The sequence below is a fragment of the Bubalus kerabau genome, chromosome 10 (genome assembly GCF_029407905.1).
Source record: "Bubalus kerabau isolate K-KA32 ecotype Philippines breed swamp buffalo chromosome 10, PCC_UOA_SB_1v2, whole genome shotgun sequence".
Classification (NCBI taxonomy): Eukaryota; Metazoa; Chordata; class Mammalia; order Artiodactyla; family Bovidae; genus Bubalus; species Bubalus kerabau.
Genome location: NC_073633.1, coordinates 38,466,833 through 38,483,560, shown reverse-complemented (window position 1 = coordinate 38,483,560; position 16,728 = coordinate 38,466,833). Strand labels below are relative to the sequence as shown.

General features: G+C 40.1%; 1 protein-coding gene and 1 non-coding gene across 2 annotated transcripts; both read right to left on the bottom strand.

Annotated features, from left to right (window-relative positions):
• Positions 1-2,846: 2,846 nt before the first annotated feature.
• TMCO5A (transmembrane and coiled-coil domains 5A) lies at positions 2,847-16,304 on the bottom strand. Its single transcript, XM_055537320.1, has 11 exons — positions 16,270-16,304; positions 15,117-15,266; positions 14,576-14,699; positions 13,839-13,889; positions 13,043-13,114; positions 11,349-11,405; positions 10,854-10,913; positions 10,360-10,424; positions 8,869-8,926; positions 6,871-6,911; positions 2,847-3,045 (listed from the first exon to the last, which is right to left on the bottom strand). Exons 1-11 carry the CDS (start codon positions 16,302-16,304, stop codon positions 2,847-2,849), a joined length of 912 nt encoding a protein of 303 aa, XP_055393295.1.
• On the bottom strand, positions 6,426-6,530 carry LOC129622191 (small nucleolar RNA U13). The gene has a single exon (XR_008699867.1). It is a non-coding gene; the product is annotated as a small nucleolar RNA U13 (small nucleolar RNA).
• Positions 16,305-16,728: the final 424 nt, after the last annotated feature.

Sequence of the window (16,728 nt, the reverse complement as noted above, 5' to 3'; positions counted from 1 at the left end):
GACTAATTCCTAAATTCCTTGCCAATTTTATAAATCTGTAATTTGTCTGAGAGTCTCCCAAATTCTTCCATAAATGTAGCCATGGCTGGGATTTCCCACTTCACAGGTGGGTGAACATCCCACCATGCTGGACTATGCCTTAGCCTTTCATTGGCCAGCTGTCAGGTCAATGTCTGCTGTTAGAAACAACAGAGGTATTAGAGGCCAAACTTTGGGTCCAGACACAGGCACAAATTCTGTTTCTTTCAACTCAAAACTCTGATTGTTCTGTTTGCTCTCAAAACTGGCTATTTGTAAACTAGGTAGGTTGTATTTAATACAGTGATGTTCATGAAATACTTAGTAAGGGGCCTTGTATATAATAAGTGCTTAATAAATGGAATTCATGATCATGAACATCATGTCTGTTATAAAGGGGCTGAGTAAATGTCATGACAAACTCTGAGTCTGCTGAGACATCTTAAGGCTTGTGGTAGAATGTTTCTCTTCTCAAGGGGCAGAAGTTGCAGAAAAGTCTGGAAAGTGCCTGGAAGGGAAGGTATTCACCTTGAAGCCTCCTTTGGAGTGTGTCACTGAGCCCTTGTGTTTTGAGGGTTGAGTCTTCAGAACAACCTCCTGACCTCCAGATAGGTGGATTTCCTAAGAGTAGGCTAACTTCCCAGATTGCAGGGATCCCTGTGGAAGTAAGGCTGATGGTAGCAGAAACTGGAATAAATCCTCTAGGAACTTAACCTTGGAAGTATGTCTGGATACTTGAAAGGAACAAGAAAGGTACAAAGTATGAAAGGTACAAGAGGTGCAGCTTGAGCTCTGGCACCAGGTCCTAAGCATGGTCACCCTTGACACTGAAAAATGAGATGTAACTGCATTAGCAAAATATATCATGTCAACAAGATTTTAGATTATATATATATATAACCATGCATCCTTGGTTTCCTTTGTAGCTTAGTTGGTAACAAATCTGCCTGCAGTGCAGGAGACCTGGGTTCAATTCCTGGGTTAAGAAGATCCCCTGGAGAAGGAAATGGCAACCCACTCCAGTATTCTTGCCTGGAGAATCCCATGGACAAAGGAATCTAGCAGGTTACAAGAGTTGGACACGACTGAGTGACTAAGCACACAACCATACATCCTGGTTTGCTGAGACAGTCCTGTCTGATTTCTCTTGTCCTGACATAATTCTTAAGAGTATCCTTTCCTATTATCAGATATGTCTCCACTGAGATGATTAATTACTTAGTCAACCTGTGTAGGACACATTTCCAACAGTGACATCGTGTGGCCTCAAGAAGCAATGACGGTGAACCAAAGAGTTAAAGTTCATTCCCTGCTGGTGTGGAAGTCAGTGACCCCTTTGTGCTCTTGGACTTCAGAGCTGTCAAGGCTCCTGATCATTTAGGAGGGTGGGGAAGTTCAAGAGGAAGCTTAAGTATATCCTGTCAAAAAGGCATGTACATGGTTCAACAATTAATTGGGAATGTTGGCTCCGTGGTAAAGAATCTGCCTGCAATGCAGGAGACACGAGTTTGATTCCCGTGTTGGGAAGATCCCCTGGAGGAGGAAATGGCAACCCACTCCAGTATTCTTGCCTGGAAAAATCCCATGGACAGAGGAGTCCGGTGGGCTACAGTCCATAGGGTTGCAAAGAGTCAGACATGACTGAAGCTACTGAACACGACTTGACCATATTTAGGTTATCCCAAGTTTGTGAAGCAGTTAATATGCCACGTGCTATTTACTTTATAGCATCCTTGCTTCAGCTTTGGAGATCTGGGTATTCACATATTTATATTGAGCTCTTTGCAATAGCTTATCTCAAATTATGATCTTGAAAAGCTATAGTTTTTACTGTTAGGAAGACACAGGAAGTGAGCTACAGCTTTGAGTTTAATTGCCAGAGTTGTATGTTTATGTGTAAGGCTAAAACTAGTGATTAAGTCAACGTCTGCTTTTGCCTCCAGTATCCTTTTCCCCTTCTCTGAAATTCAGTGCCCCGTTTCCTTTGGGAAGCACATTCCATATAGCTTACATGGGGCTGATTCCTTATCTCTTTCTTGTCCCCTTGCCTACCTTGTTCCTTTCAAGAGGTTGGACATATGGTTCATGGATTTGTGCTTGACTAATCGGAGTATTCCCATCCATTTGGCTATACTGAGTGTGTGACAGGGGTAGACAGTTGATCTCAACTAAGTCAGTTTATCTGAACTTTTCAGCTGGAGCTATTAGAAAAGATGGTTTCATTCTGCTAAGGATGCAACTCTTATAATATGAGGCTTAGGCTGTTGGTACCATCTTCTTGCTAAATGGAAAATGCCCATTCACTGAGAAGAGAGAGAGGTGAAGCTCCACTGACATTGCTTTCAATTTCTGGATCCAGCCATGCCTGGAGTCCCAGATTTTTAGTTCCATGAGGCAATACTTTTTTGTGTGCTATCGATTTATACATTAACTTAAACTAAGGCAATTTTTAACCAAAAAGTTCTAATATAAATAATGAACAATCTTCTGCTTTGCAGGGATCCAGTGTCTTAAATTTTTAAGATTCACCAGAAGAAGTGATCAACTCTAATTTTGTTCAGCATCTATGATATTATTCTAAGAATTGTCTACTCTATTTACTCTCTGGTTCTATTTAGCTTATGCACATAGCCACAGAAATCCATTGACAGAGCTCTTTACTGGACAAGGTTAATCTTGGAAAGACAGTGCAAGGTGGGATGGTGGTGAAGTAGGCAAACCTCAAGGGAAAAACTGAAGAAAACCTCTTCCCTCCACAAGTTCTGCGTCTCCTAGTCTATGGCTCAGGTGCTACTTGTCTTCTTTTGCTCAAGGATATTTCTTGGGGATCAGTGGGGTAACATGTCCTCTGTCTCAAGTGTGAGAGATGGAAAGAGGAAACATCTTAGCTTCCACAAGACGTTCCTACTCAGTATCTTGGGCAATATGTTGACAAAGAGATCTGGATTTATGAAGCTTATATGGAACAACAAGTAGCCCAGCAGTCTGATGAGAAACAGGGTGGTGAAAAAGAAATATTGAAAAATCCTGGAAAGAGAAAGCCGAGAAATTGTTAACTAGAGGTTAAAAAACCTGGAACAAAACAGTCATACCTAAATGCATGTCTGATTCTTTGATGTTCAAATGTCTCTATTCCTAACAACCCTTTTTAAAGGCAACCTCTTCCCCTCTGCTGGTCTGCCAGCTACTCTGTCTCTCATCACCATGTTTAATTATCTTTCAGCATTAGCACTATTTAAAGGTATCTTGTTTTGTTTGTTTTTATTTTGGAAAATTGTTTTTGCTCCAATTTATGTTCTATTAGCAGGGTGTGTTTCTACAGCTCCACAGCTTCTTCAACATCTGGTATTGTCAGATTTTAAAGCTTTTGCCCATCAAATGTGTATAAAGTAATATATCACTATGGTCTTAGCTTGCATTTCCCTGATGAACGATGGAGCTGAACATTTGTCCATGTGTTTATTGGTCTTATGTGATTCCTCTTGCCTATTTATCTTTTATGCTGTTTGGGCCTTTCTTATTAATTTGTAGGAAAACTTTGTATATTCTTGGTATCAGTCATTTGCCATTGTGTATATTTTGAATATTTCCCCTCTAGTTTATAACTTTCACCTGCTTTAAGAACAAAAGTTTTTTTTTCAAAATTTATTTTTAATAAAGTCTAATTTATCAACCTTTCCTTTAATTAGAATGAATGCTTTTTGTATCTTGTTTGAAAAGTCATTCTCTACCCCTAGGCCTAAAAGATACTATTTTCTATTAAATCTTTATGGTAGTTTAAAAATATGTCCACAAATTCTCCGTTACTCCTCCTTTTGAGAGCTTCCTTTCCATTGGAGTATGGAATAGACTTGAATGACTTGCTTCTACAGAACAGCATGTCACAGAAGTGACAGCATGTGATTTCCTAGGCTATGTACTAAAAGCACTGAAGCTTCCTCCTTACTTTCATGAGGAAGCCAGCTGTGAGTTTGTGAGGCACACAGGCAGCCTGCTGGAGAGGTCCTTGATATGAGGAACTGAGACCTCCTGCCAACAACCAGCTGTGTGAGTAAGCTCCTTTGGAAATAGATCCTCTGGCCTCAGCCAGGCCTTCTAATGACTGTAATTTCAGCCAACGTCTTAACTGCATCCTCATAACAGACCCTGAACTAGAACCACCCAGCTGAGTAGCTCACAGATTTCTGACGCACAGAAAATGTGAGTTGATAAAATGTTTGCTGTTTGCAGTCACTGAATTTGGGGTCAATTTGTTATGTAGCAATAGATGACTAATACTGAGTTTTATAAGCTTTTAAAAATTGATATTTACATCTTTAATTATCTGGGCTTGATTTTTGTTATACTATATAGTAGTGATTCAATCTTATTTTTTCTCATTTAGATAACCATTTTTTCCCCACCATATTTATTGAACAATCAATCCTTTCTTTCCCCTCTGACATATAATCCCTGCCATATATCAAGTTTCTGTACATACACTGTTTCTGAGCTCTTTGTTCTATTCCATTGGTTGACTTTTCTATTCCTGTGATAACACCACACCATCATAATTACTGTAGCTTCCTAGTAAGTCTTGATATCTTAAAGGACATGTTTCTCACTCCTTAACTCTCCTTTAAAATTGCCCAGGTCATTATTTGACCCTTTACTCTCCCGTATATGCTATATTTTATTATCATTTTATTCAATTTCATGAAAAATCTTTTGGGGAGTTTGATTGGAATTGAACTGATTTTATTCATTATTTGGAGACCATTGATATATTTATGATATTAAGGCCTGCTATCCATGATCTTAGTATTTTCTTCTTTCATTCATGTTACCTTTAATATTTCCTAATACATTGCTGTAAATTTCCTATGGTACTCTTGATTTCTTTTTTAACTGATTAATTGTTTCGCACTTGTGGTTTTAATATGATTGACATGAGCAAGCCTCCCCCGTTTCCTTTGCTATATTACCCTCATCAAGGTGTGGTAGGCTGCATTCTGCCCCAGGACAAGTTCACTGTTCAACTCCACTCACCAGTCAAAACAGCCCTTCCCCTCCAGTTTTCTGAAGTTTTCCTGTAGAGTTAATCTTGGTGACAAGATCCATTCTAGTACAGGATCTTGGTCAAAATGAGAATCAAAAGCTGTTTACCATCCTCTTCCCACCACTCTCCTCAATGTTGGATACCATATTCATGAGGAGGGTCTGGGATGACATCTCTGGAAGGACATGCCTAGGGACAATCTCAGGAACAAACTTGCTTTCTTATCAGCACACATATACCAGTGTCCCAAGGATGTGGATCAGGACAAGAGGAAAGACATTTGCAGTTTGATGTGATAAGGTAGATTTGCTGGACTTTAGGCTACTAACTTTTCTTTAGGCTACTAACTCTCTTTAAGGCAGACAATTTTTATCCTAGGAGTTCACGTGGGCAATTCCATGCTGGGCACTGGTTTCTGAATTATTGGTGAAGGTGGCCTAGGAGTTATAGGGAAAATTCTTCTGGTTGTTCTGGGAACATGCATTTAGGGATATTGGAGTATGTAATACTTCACTTATCTGGTATGAAGGAGTATCCCTCTTAACCAAATTTTCCAGACAATTGGAGCTGGACTTTAAGCACCAATAATTTTATGTTAACCATTTTGATGGGACTCTTTCTAAATCACATGTCATACCACTTTAAATTTATCTTTCTCTATGTGGTCATGTATGGATGTGAGAGTTGGACTGTGAAGGCTGAGCACTGAAGAATTGATGCTTTTGAACTGTGGTGTTGGAGAAGACTCTTGAGAGTCCCTTGGACTGCAAGGAGATCCAACCAGTCCATCCTGAAGGAGATCAGCCCTGGGATTTCTTTGGAAGGAATGATGCCAAAGCTGAGACTCCAGTACTTTGGCCACCTCATGAGAAGAGTTGACTCATTGGAAAAGACTCTGATGCTGGGAGGGATTGGGGGCAGGAGGAGAAGGGGATGACAGAGGATGAGAGGGCTGGATGGCATCACTGACTCGATGGACATGAGTCTGAGTGAACTCCGGGAGCTGGTGATGGACAGGGAGGCCTGGCGTGCTGTTATTCATGGGGTTGCAAAGAGTCAGACACGACTGAGCGACTGAACTGAACTGAACTGATGCCTTCTTAAACATATTGAACATAATTTGACCTTTTCTTAAAAATGAAAGGGCTTCAATACTAATTTTACTTTGCAATGACGGTGATTCCCTAAGGGCTAATATTGACTCAGTTGTTTGAATTTTGAGTTCTTATTTGTATTAAGATTTTTGAGCAGCTATTGTGTGCTGGATACTGTTAGGTGCTATCTCTTTTTCACAATCATTTTCTCTCCCTTTTATCTGTTGTTAGGCAGTGGTATCCTTGCATTTAGAAATTCTCTCCCTATTTTTATTTTTCACATTAAGAGGTAGTATGCTGATGTAGCAAAGTTTGAGGGAGGCATATCTCACACAATAGTGTAAAAACCCAATCATCATGCTTATGAACCACAGAAGGATCTCCCCATTTCTAATCTACTGATGTTACTGGAAAACCAGACACATCAAACTAGTTGAAAGTGTTAAAGGGAAAAGGAGTAAGAAGAGACTTACCGCATCTCTTCTAGGTAATAAGATTCCTGTTTCTAATTACTGCTAGGCCACTGGCTTCTAACACTGGAAAGTTGAGATTGGTAATCACCTTCAGAGAAGGAAGTCATAACATTGACTGAGAAACGCAGTCATTGTTGACTTGACTGTATGTGTGTGTGTGGTTGTGTGGCTAGACTTTGCTCTTTGCCAGAGTAGCTAAGTAGAACTCCTAGTTTTCTGGGAAGTTTACTCAACGATATTTACTTACCTTTTACAGAACCCTGCTTTCTTCTTTTGGAGAGAGTTATCCTAGGAGAAGAAAGGACAGTGATAAATAAACAATATCTGGAGGCTATTATCACTGCCAAATAATATTCATTGAGCTGTTAATTAAATGTTATTTTAGATAAAGTTTTACAGATTTTTTTCATATGCATAAGGAGATGAAATTTTCAAAGCCAAATATATGTGTGTATATATGGATGTGTGTATATGCACCCAGTCCTTCAGTCATGTCTGACTCTCTGTGACCCCATGGACTGCAGCCTGCCAGTCTCTCTGTGCATGGGATTTTTCAGGCAAGGATACAGGAGTGGGTTGCCATTTCCTCCTCCAGGGGATCTTCCTGACCCACGGATTGAATTCGTGTCTCCTGCATTGGCAGGTGGATTCTTTACCACTGAGCCACCTGGGAAACCCATATAAATATATACACGTACACATATATATGTAACTGCATCACCTTTTAATATTCTGATAAGAAAGAAGACATAGAAAGGGAAGGTCATACAGCTAGTAAGTGGCAGGACCAGGCCTGGATCCCAGGTCCTCTGAGTCTACTTTCTGGGTTCTCTCAACTATACCCTACCTTTGGATTAGCCAGTGACCTTTTGAGAAGTTTGTAGGCTATACAAACCACACAAACATATTCTAGAGATAAAACTTGAAAGCTATAAAAATGTAAAGATGAGGATATACTCTGGATTTCTATGACATTTCTCTTCCAAATGTTTTCTCAGTTATTTTCCTTTTAACTTCCTTGTGAGATAAAAAGGAAGAGAAATTATGATCACATTTTAAAACTGTGGAAATGAGGCTTGCAGAACTGGAATTAGAAAGTAGCTTTCTGGGTTACAAATTTGATTCTATAGCTTGAGTGAGATGAAGTGGCATGCTAGCTGGTCACCTGCTCAGGTAGCCTCTCCACAGGGATTGCTCAAACCTCATAGGTAATTGAACCATCTCATGGTACTCTCATAATCTTGATGGATACACCCTGTTGTTTCTCTGATAGGTGACCACAAGGAATAATTTAATGAGCCACTGGGATTAGATGATGGGACACATTGGGGAGCATGCCAAGCTTGGTTCTAGAGAGGTGGACTTCATTTATTTCAGGAGTTTTGCTTGCTGAATGGAATACATAAGCTTGGGACCAGAATAACCTGTTCAGAACAGTGAGAACTACAGTCATACAGTCTAATAAATATTCAAACATCTGGAGGACTTCAAGGATAATAGTCAATTGTTGATATGTGCTTTTAAAGAAGAGATGACTTCTCCTTTCTATGATTATAAAGACTGTATATCTCAACAATAAAAAATTCCTGATTAATGTCAGCCTTGGTTCTAAAGGAAATATAAATTACAACTCAAGTCCAGTAAGATTTATCTATGTACTTGCTGCCATAAGACACCAAGCAGGCCCAGAGGTCTGGTGCTGTATGTCCACATCAGTTTCCTTCAGACCTTTGCATATGTGCTGGTAACATCATGATGTTAAAGACTTACAAACATGGAAGCTGTGTCATAAAGAAACAATTGCTTCCTATGTTTTCACTCACAGGCCAACTCTGGCTGGACGGTGATAGATGCCCTTGGCATTCTGTGCAGTGAAAGACTCAGGACCATGCTGGGATCATCAGGAAAGAGTGCTGTGATTGGTGCAGAGCAGTGGTATATATATTGGCCTTTTGTCCATAGAGTGCACCCTCAGCTACTGTTCCTTCTTGCTTCCATTCTAAACTCTCTCTGCTCTTGGACTGGTTTCCTTGAGAACACATCATTTGCATGGCTGTAGGAGGGAAAACAGTTGTTCCTAGTGTCCTCTTGGTTTAAGGTTGAAATGCTTTGAAATGACATCTAGTACTGTTCTTGGAAAATGCACCTGGGAAGATTGTTAGATGTTTGGTGGCTTATAGTGATTTTGGAAACTCCTTTGAAAAGCAATGATGCTGAAGCAGCTAAAGATGGAGTGGGTACTTACCTTGTTATTTTGGCTGTTATACGCTTTGCTTGTGGAGTTCATGCACATAACTTTTGACCTAGGGGTAAAAGAACCAAGACAGAGATTGGATAAATTGCACACAGAGATTCATACTATATGGTGGTTATTTTAAAATAGTTTTATATTCTAACGCTATGTTGTCCACTATTGTAGCCATTTGCTACATGCAGCTATTTAAATTAATTAAAAAATAATTTCCTCAGCCATAATACCTGTTTTTCAAGTATTCAGTAAATGGCTTAGTGGATACTTAACAGATAGCATATAAATTTTTGTTGAATAGTCTTGGTTTAGAAACTTAGCTTAGCAGTCAAGCCATACCTAGTACTCAGGAAGGATTTTGGGAGACTTGAAGGTGTCCTTTAAGGGTGAGAGCCTCCAGGTCCCGGTGCCTTGGACACCAGGCCAGCATGTGTGCCTGCTTACTTAGAGGCTTTATGCAGTTTGGGTCTCTTTCTCTTCATCCTAAGATTCCAAAATATTTAATAAATAGAGATACTTCTTGATTGAATTAAGATTTAACTTCTAAAGAGGGTAAAAAAATTGAAGTTTTTGATTTAAACTAAAGAATTTAAGTGTCTCCCAGGTATCTCAGTGGTTAAGAATCTGCCTGCCATTGCAGGAGACATAGGTTTGATCCCTGGGCTGGGAAGATCCCCTGGAGGAGGAAATGGAAATCCACTTCAGTATTCTTGCCTGGGAAATCCCATGAACAGAGGAACCTGGAGGGCTACAGTCTATAGAATCTCAGAAGAGTCGGACACAACTTAGCGACTAAACAACCACCGCAAAAGAGTTGAACTCTTCTGACAAACTTAAGGTATCTTTTTTTTTGGGTGGGGGAGGCTTTTCTTTTATTTATGTTTAATATAGTATAATAGTATACAGTTGAGTTTCATAATATGATAGCCTTTGCAGGTGTCTGGAGGTTAGTGTCATGCCTATCCCATATGGTTTAATTTCTGTGTATTTGGAGTAAGTGAGGATGGTATTATTATAAGGCCTTTTCTGTGAAATATAAGGCATGCTCTGCTTATCAAGGTGCCTGACCACTAGTCCTTTTTAAGGCACATGTTCCTGGCCTTAATATAAACCCAAATAATTGGTAATATGATAAAGTTAGGAAGGGAAATGCATTTCTAGAGTCTTTTAAGAAAGCTGGGAAAAGGACCTGCATTTTAAATTTGGTTTATTATAATCATATTGTGTATACACTTGAAAATGGAGCTGTTTAAAGAAATTGTGTATTTATACAATAACAGTATATGAATTCATTTATCTTGTCTTTAAAAAAATAAAGTTGGTGTAGTGTAGGGGGAGTTGACCTGATCACTATAGAGGGGAAAGATATGTGGTGTCAGGGCTCATGCAATTCCAAATTGGAATTAGTCAGAGAGATGTTTGCTCTGACCCAGGCTGAGATGGAGTTACCACTAAAACCAGGATGTTCCTTTGTTTGCCAAAGCTCACACTTCTCTCTCAAGGAACCGAGTTTCTAGTTCTTCTTGTATTTTCTTCAAAGTTTCCTGGTACTTCTTCAAAGAGAAATAAAGGAAAGCACAGTTACTAATTAAAGCCCTGTGCTTTTCCTAATCATAATAAACACACATTATTTCATTATAACATAAATGTTTGATGTTCCCACTGCCACTTTTCCTCCTTCCTAGCCTTCACTCCACCATTACTGATCTCTCACTACGTTTCACCATTAGACAGGCCCCTGGGAATAATTGGGGTTATAAATAGGACACGTGCTCATCATTAAGTTAAAGGCACTAGGGGCTGGGAGACCAAGGAAGTAAAAGAATGATATTGGTGGTGGAGTGTCAAAGACTTTAAAGTCCCTTTGGAGTGACACCTTGAAGAGTTAAAATTATTCTAGATGGTCTTTGCTGAAAAACCTATTTGCATTTCACTGTGTACCTGAACAAACCCTTTGCTATCTATTTACTGAGAGGCTGTACCTTTATGCAGAGAGCTTGATCTTCACAGAGCTGGGCCACGAATGCATAGTCTTCTATTACCTGGGAAGCAAAATTTATTAGTCTTAAATTTTCTCAGGGAATTTCTACAAGAACAATAGTATACTTGTTTCCTCCTGTGTACAAGACCCTAAATGTAGGCTTCTAGTTTTTCTAAATATGTTTTTTGTACATATAAACTCATTTTCTGAGGATATACTTTATAGCCCCATGGGGATTATTTGGGGACAGTTGGGAGAAGAATAGATACTAATTTGTGGAAAATAGACATTATGGAATGTATCCTGTAGAATTGTTAAATAGTAGGTAACCTAGAATACTGTATTCATCTCCTTTCCTTCTTCTCCTCCTGATCCCATGTAGTTTTAGAAGTAGAACATTATTATAACTCAATCATCTGAAGAATGTGTTAGATTGTTGGACCAAGAATCACATTTCCCTTCCTTTGGGAGAAGAAACATTGACATTTGTGGTTACCTTGGCCAGCTCCTTCTCTTGGTCCGCACAGGAAGCTTCCAGTTGTTGTAACTTAACCTATAGACAGGAAAGGAGGCTGGTAACTCAGCAAGGCAAAAACAGAATTTCATTCTGAAATGCTATCACAAAGTTTATCTCACAGGTGGTTGAAGTGCATCAGGCACATTTCAGATATCTCTTTGTTGGAGAGCAGTCAAACCATCCTGTGCAGCTGCTTGGTGAATCCACTGAGCATTCATCAGTGCTCCCTTCGCCCTTAAACTTCAACTCTTAGCTTCCTTCTTCCTTAGCTATTTCTCTTAGAAAAAATCACTCTTGAAAACGTCACTGTTCCGTTTGCATTTATATATTCATTACTCCTTTCTTCCTCCCTGTATTCCTCTTTTCCTTCCTTGAATATTTGATGAAAGCCATTTTATATCAGCCACTCTACTGGAATGACAGGGAAAGGGCAAGGGGAGTACTGAGGATACAGTGACGAGCAGGATTGATAGGCTCTCTGCCTCACAGAGTTGACATTCTAGGTGGGGGACATAACAAATAAGTCAACCTGATAATGATAAGTGCTGTGAAAGAAATAAAAGCACAGCAGTGTGCTGAGAGTGAGTGATGGAGTAAGAGCTATTATAGGTGGTTTGTGAAGGCCTCTCTGATGATACTTGAGTTGAAGTCTAAATGATAAATATTAGCCAAATGGAGATCTGGAGGAAATATGTTCCATGCAGAGGTTACAACAAGGGCCAAGACTGTGAACTTTGGTGTGGGTGAGGAAGTTATGTGGCTGTCCATACGGTCGCAAAGAGTCAGACACAACTGAAGCAACTTAGCACGCATGTAATCACCTAACTTAGCAGGTAAAACTCACTATTCTTTTCCTAGACTGGATCCCATGACAGGATATGTAAATTTCCCAGCATACAGTAGATTTACAGATCCTAGCTCTGTCTCTTGGAGAAGGCAATGGCAACCCACTCCAGTACCCTTGCCTGGAAAATCCCATGGACGGAGGAGCCTGGTGGGCTGCAGTCCATGGGGTCACTAAGAGTCGGGCACAACTGAATGACTTCACTTTCACTTTTCACTTTCATGCGTTGGAGAAGGAAATGGCAACCCACTCCAGTATTCTTGCCTGGAGAATCCCAGGGACAGAGGAGCCTAGTGGGCTGCCGTCTCTGGGGTCGCACAGAGTTGGACATGACTGAAGTGACTTAGCAGCAGCAGCGGCAGCAGCTCTGTCTCTATGAATTCATACACATACCTTAGCCAGACTCAAATAGTCACTTTAAAATTATGTGATTTCAGGTTTTAGCAGTCCATAAAAGGGAAAGAATAGTTTGTATACACAATTTCACTCAATTTTCAAACTGAGGTTGGGAGGGACTGATTAAATTGCCCTTCATATACCACACTGAGTACTGGAGCCAGGATTTAAATTAGGGACTTTAGCTGCCTCCAGTGTTACATATGTATTTGTGGTTCTGCTCTTCCTCATGGAAGAAAGAACAAAATATATGGCTTCAGAGCAAAATTCCTGACTAAGAGCAGAGGAAAATTCAGCACTCTATGGCCCAGGCTTATGCCTGACATGGGTAAAACTACAAAGAATTTATCTCAACTTTGACAGTTGTTTCAACTTGAAGGCTTGTTTCCTGTTCACATAGTCCAAACCCATTCAAGAGTGCTTTTCCATTTACCTTTGACTCTTCTGGGGTTCCCTTTTGATTGTCTTGTTCACACTTTGTTGCTTTTTGAGATTTCCTTGTAAGCTACAGTTTCAAATAAAAAAATTCGATTACAAGCAAAAAATACATCCAAAAAAAAAAAAAAGACAAAGATATTCTCTGATGTGTGTGGGCTGGTAATTTGGCCTTGATAAAAGCTGTCAGGAGATGGTCCTTTGGTGGATACTTGGTACCCTTGAGAACATTTATTCTGCCTCCAATTTCTTCCCACTAGTCTTGGTCATCAAAGATAGATCTGCTCAAGACAGGGTTACTTTTCCAAACTCCTAATCCATGCTGGGTTACTCAGGGCTGCAGACCTGGGTCAGAAAGCACAATAAACATAGGAAGCCCACTGTATTCTGAGCAGGAGTTAAGATAAAGGGAATGTCTAGATGAAGAAAAGGGAATCCTTAAGAATCAAATATTTTTAAAAGTCTCTGTTGAAAGTAAAATTAATTCTCACTACAAAGTTGTCAGCCAATCACTTCCAAAATGTCTATTGGAATCCTTTTCCTTATAACGCAATGAAGAACCCATCGTATCACTGAATATCCTGAATACCCCACCCATTTCTTTCATCTGATACTTGTAGGGAAGATCTGTGGAATTTATTTATGTTATCGGGCTAAGTCTCAGGAGAGTAGTTCCCACCCCAGCACAGGCTGGCCTGACATGTGGAATCCCCTATGATCACTTTTGTTCCCTTGCCTCTCTGATGACTGCGCATGCAGCGGGAACACTGGGGAACACAAGAGCCCTATCCCACCTTTCTTTCAAGTTCTGCTATGCTGTGGACCAGGGTCTCATTCTTCCTTTCCTGTTGAGAGAAAGAAGCAGAGTGTAAGTGGGCATGTGTACATCATCATCTTTTTTCTTTTTTTTTCCAGTTGATTGTTCTCCATTTCACTCCAGTGATTTTTCCTGCAAGAACTCTATCTTACTGTATCATGTCAGGTTAGGAATCTGTGGTTTGATCTCAATACATACGTGCCAACTTACCAGGGACAGAGATGCCCACACACAGGGCTTTCCAGTACTAAATATTACCTAAGAAACCCTAACCTCCACACATTCCTTTCCAAGCATGGTCACATCCTGCCACAACTTTTGAGTTGACTACACAGTGTATGTAAAAAGGAGAGACTGTCTCATTCTTTGGAAGGACTGACGGTAAAACTGAAGCTCCAATACTGTGGCCCCCTGATGTTAAGAGATGACTCATTGGAAAAGGCGTTGATGCTGGGAAAGATTAAGGGGAAGGGGAGTAGGGGGCGACAGAGGATGGGATGGTTGCATGGAATCACCAACTCAATGGACATGAGTCTGAGCAAACTCCTGGAGATAGTGAAGGACAGGGAAGCCTGGAGTGCTGCAGTTCATGGAGTCAAAAAGAATCAAATGTGATTGAGCAACTCGACAGCAATAGCAACTTATCTGACGGTTGATGAGAGACAGGATGATGAATATAACCTGTCGAATAGCACTTCCCAGTTTCTTGCTCACCAGTCTGGCAGTTTCTTCTTCCACCTCCTGCAAGGCTCTTTCCCTTTCCATCGTGGTGCTGTTCTCCTTCTCCCACTCCTCATCCTCTGCCGCGTCTCTGGTCTGAGTGATCTCATTTTCCAACCTGGATGACACAAGCACACAGTGAGGAACTCAGTTTCAGGACTGATAAAACATGTATATCAGTTTCAAGGGTACCTCTGTGACCATAAATATGAATCTCAAGTTGGAAGCCCTTCTTTCCTGGATTCTTAGACTCAGAATCACTTTCAAAGCAGGAAAAGTAAGATTCCTCTAATTCCCAAGTCAAATACCTCAATGTTCTTTCAACTCAGGTAAATATCACCCAATTTTTTAGGAATCGCCTTGAAACTTGCTGTAGTTCAGGTTTGAGCTGTAGAGAAATGCCCAAGAATGAAGGAGAAACTTTGCCGTACAAGATTTAGATATCTAGAACAAACTGGAAAATTCAGTTTTGTCTCTTTTTTTCCCATCCCATCCTCTGGACTGAGTACTTTCCACATGGAACCCCAACACTCACCTCTGAATCTCATCTTCTTTCTTGTGGATTTTGACAAGAAGGTCCTGATTTGCTTCATCTATTCTCTGCATATCCCTTTCAAGGTCCATATTCAAACTGTTAATGTTCTTCTTTGACTCGGCCAATCTTAAGATTTCCACTTTCTCTGACCTATAGACTCAGTCCCCAAAATGAACAAGGGCCAGTTATTTTAAGGTCAGTAATCTTTGGACTAAAGGGCATATCTAAAAGGCATTAAATTCATTAACCTGGCTGTTTCTGGGAACATAGTTTTCCATTTTCATTCTTAAGAAATTACATTTCTTAATAATGCTCTACAATTTGTTTCAGTAAGTCTCAACTCGGTTAGCAAGGGAGGTTTTTCTCGGCTTCCTCAGCCAAAGTGTTTGATATACTCGTGCACCTCTACTTTGGTTCCAGGAGAAGTCTTGCTTCCTTAAACAGCCCTCTGCACTGGTTTCTCAGACAAATTGTTCACAGAATCTGCTCATGCAATCCACTTTTATTGAGTACTTTTATCCAGGTGGCTGGCACATTGCTAGTGATTGGGCCCGGCCTCATGCAGAGGCATAAGTGATTTCCACTGGCAGGGAGGGCTTTAGTCTTTCCCTTCCTCCTTATCTCAAAACTTCTGCCCCAGTGCCTGCTACAAAGCTTGAAAATGTACCATGACAATCACTCCATTAAGTTAACAGATGTGATCCATGCATACGCTTTCAAGAATGCAAACATCTTTTTGAAGTAAATTTGAATAAAATAAAGGTTAACACTAGAGTGGTCTAGAAAGGGTACCTGGCACATGGGAAGCTCTCAGTAAACTTTTCTTTTTCTTGTATCAATTAAGTAGTTTGCTTTTTAAATAATTAGCCACAAGCAAGTTAGTGAGGCAGAGAGATTTTTGAGTAAGAATGAGGGATGATTTTGGAAAAGGAAGTCCTACCTTGGAAGGACTTTACAACAACTATCGCTTAGAAGGGAAAATTTATAAACGCTACCCTTCAGGAGGGCACAAAGTGCTTGGGGTGGAATGCAGTGGGGGATGATTAGATAGTAGATGGAGAGAGAAGACTGGGACATGAAGGAAGACATCAACAGCGGGCCTTCTTCATACCTTGGTCCTTGCATGTGGCTTTGTATAATTATGATTACTTACTCATAATCTAGTTGATCTTCCTTTTGTTCTTCCATTGTAGATTTTCCTAAAATATCACAGAGATGTATCTAATGAATTGGGGAAATGGGTCCATTTATGAAATAGAGTAACTAGCTTAGAGCCCCCAAATACAGAAGCAAAATTAACTGGTTTCTTCCCACCAACTTTATGTTGTGGCCATGACAAAATTCAGCCTTTTGGTTTTCTGCTCATGATTTGATTATGCCTCAGTAAGGAGGCAGTGAGGATACAGTATGTACTTGATATTTCAGCATATATCCTGCTACAGATATATTCGGAGATAGTTCACCTACACAAAATCCTTTGGAATTTATATGCTGCAATAAGAATCAATAGTTATCCATTGTTCTTAAGTCCCTTTCTGCTCCAGGCCCAGTAGCTTTCTTAAAGAGCTCATGGACATGGATGTAGGTGTATAACTTCTCCGAAAAGTAATCT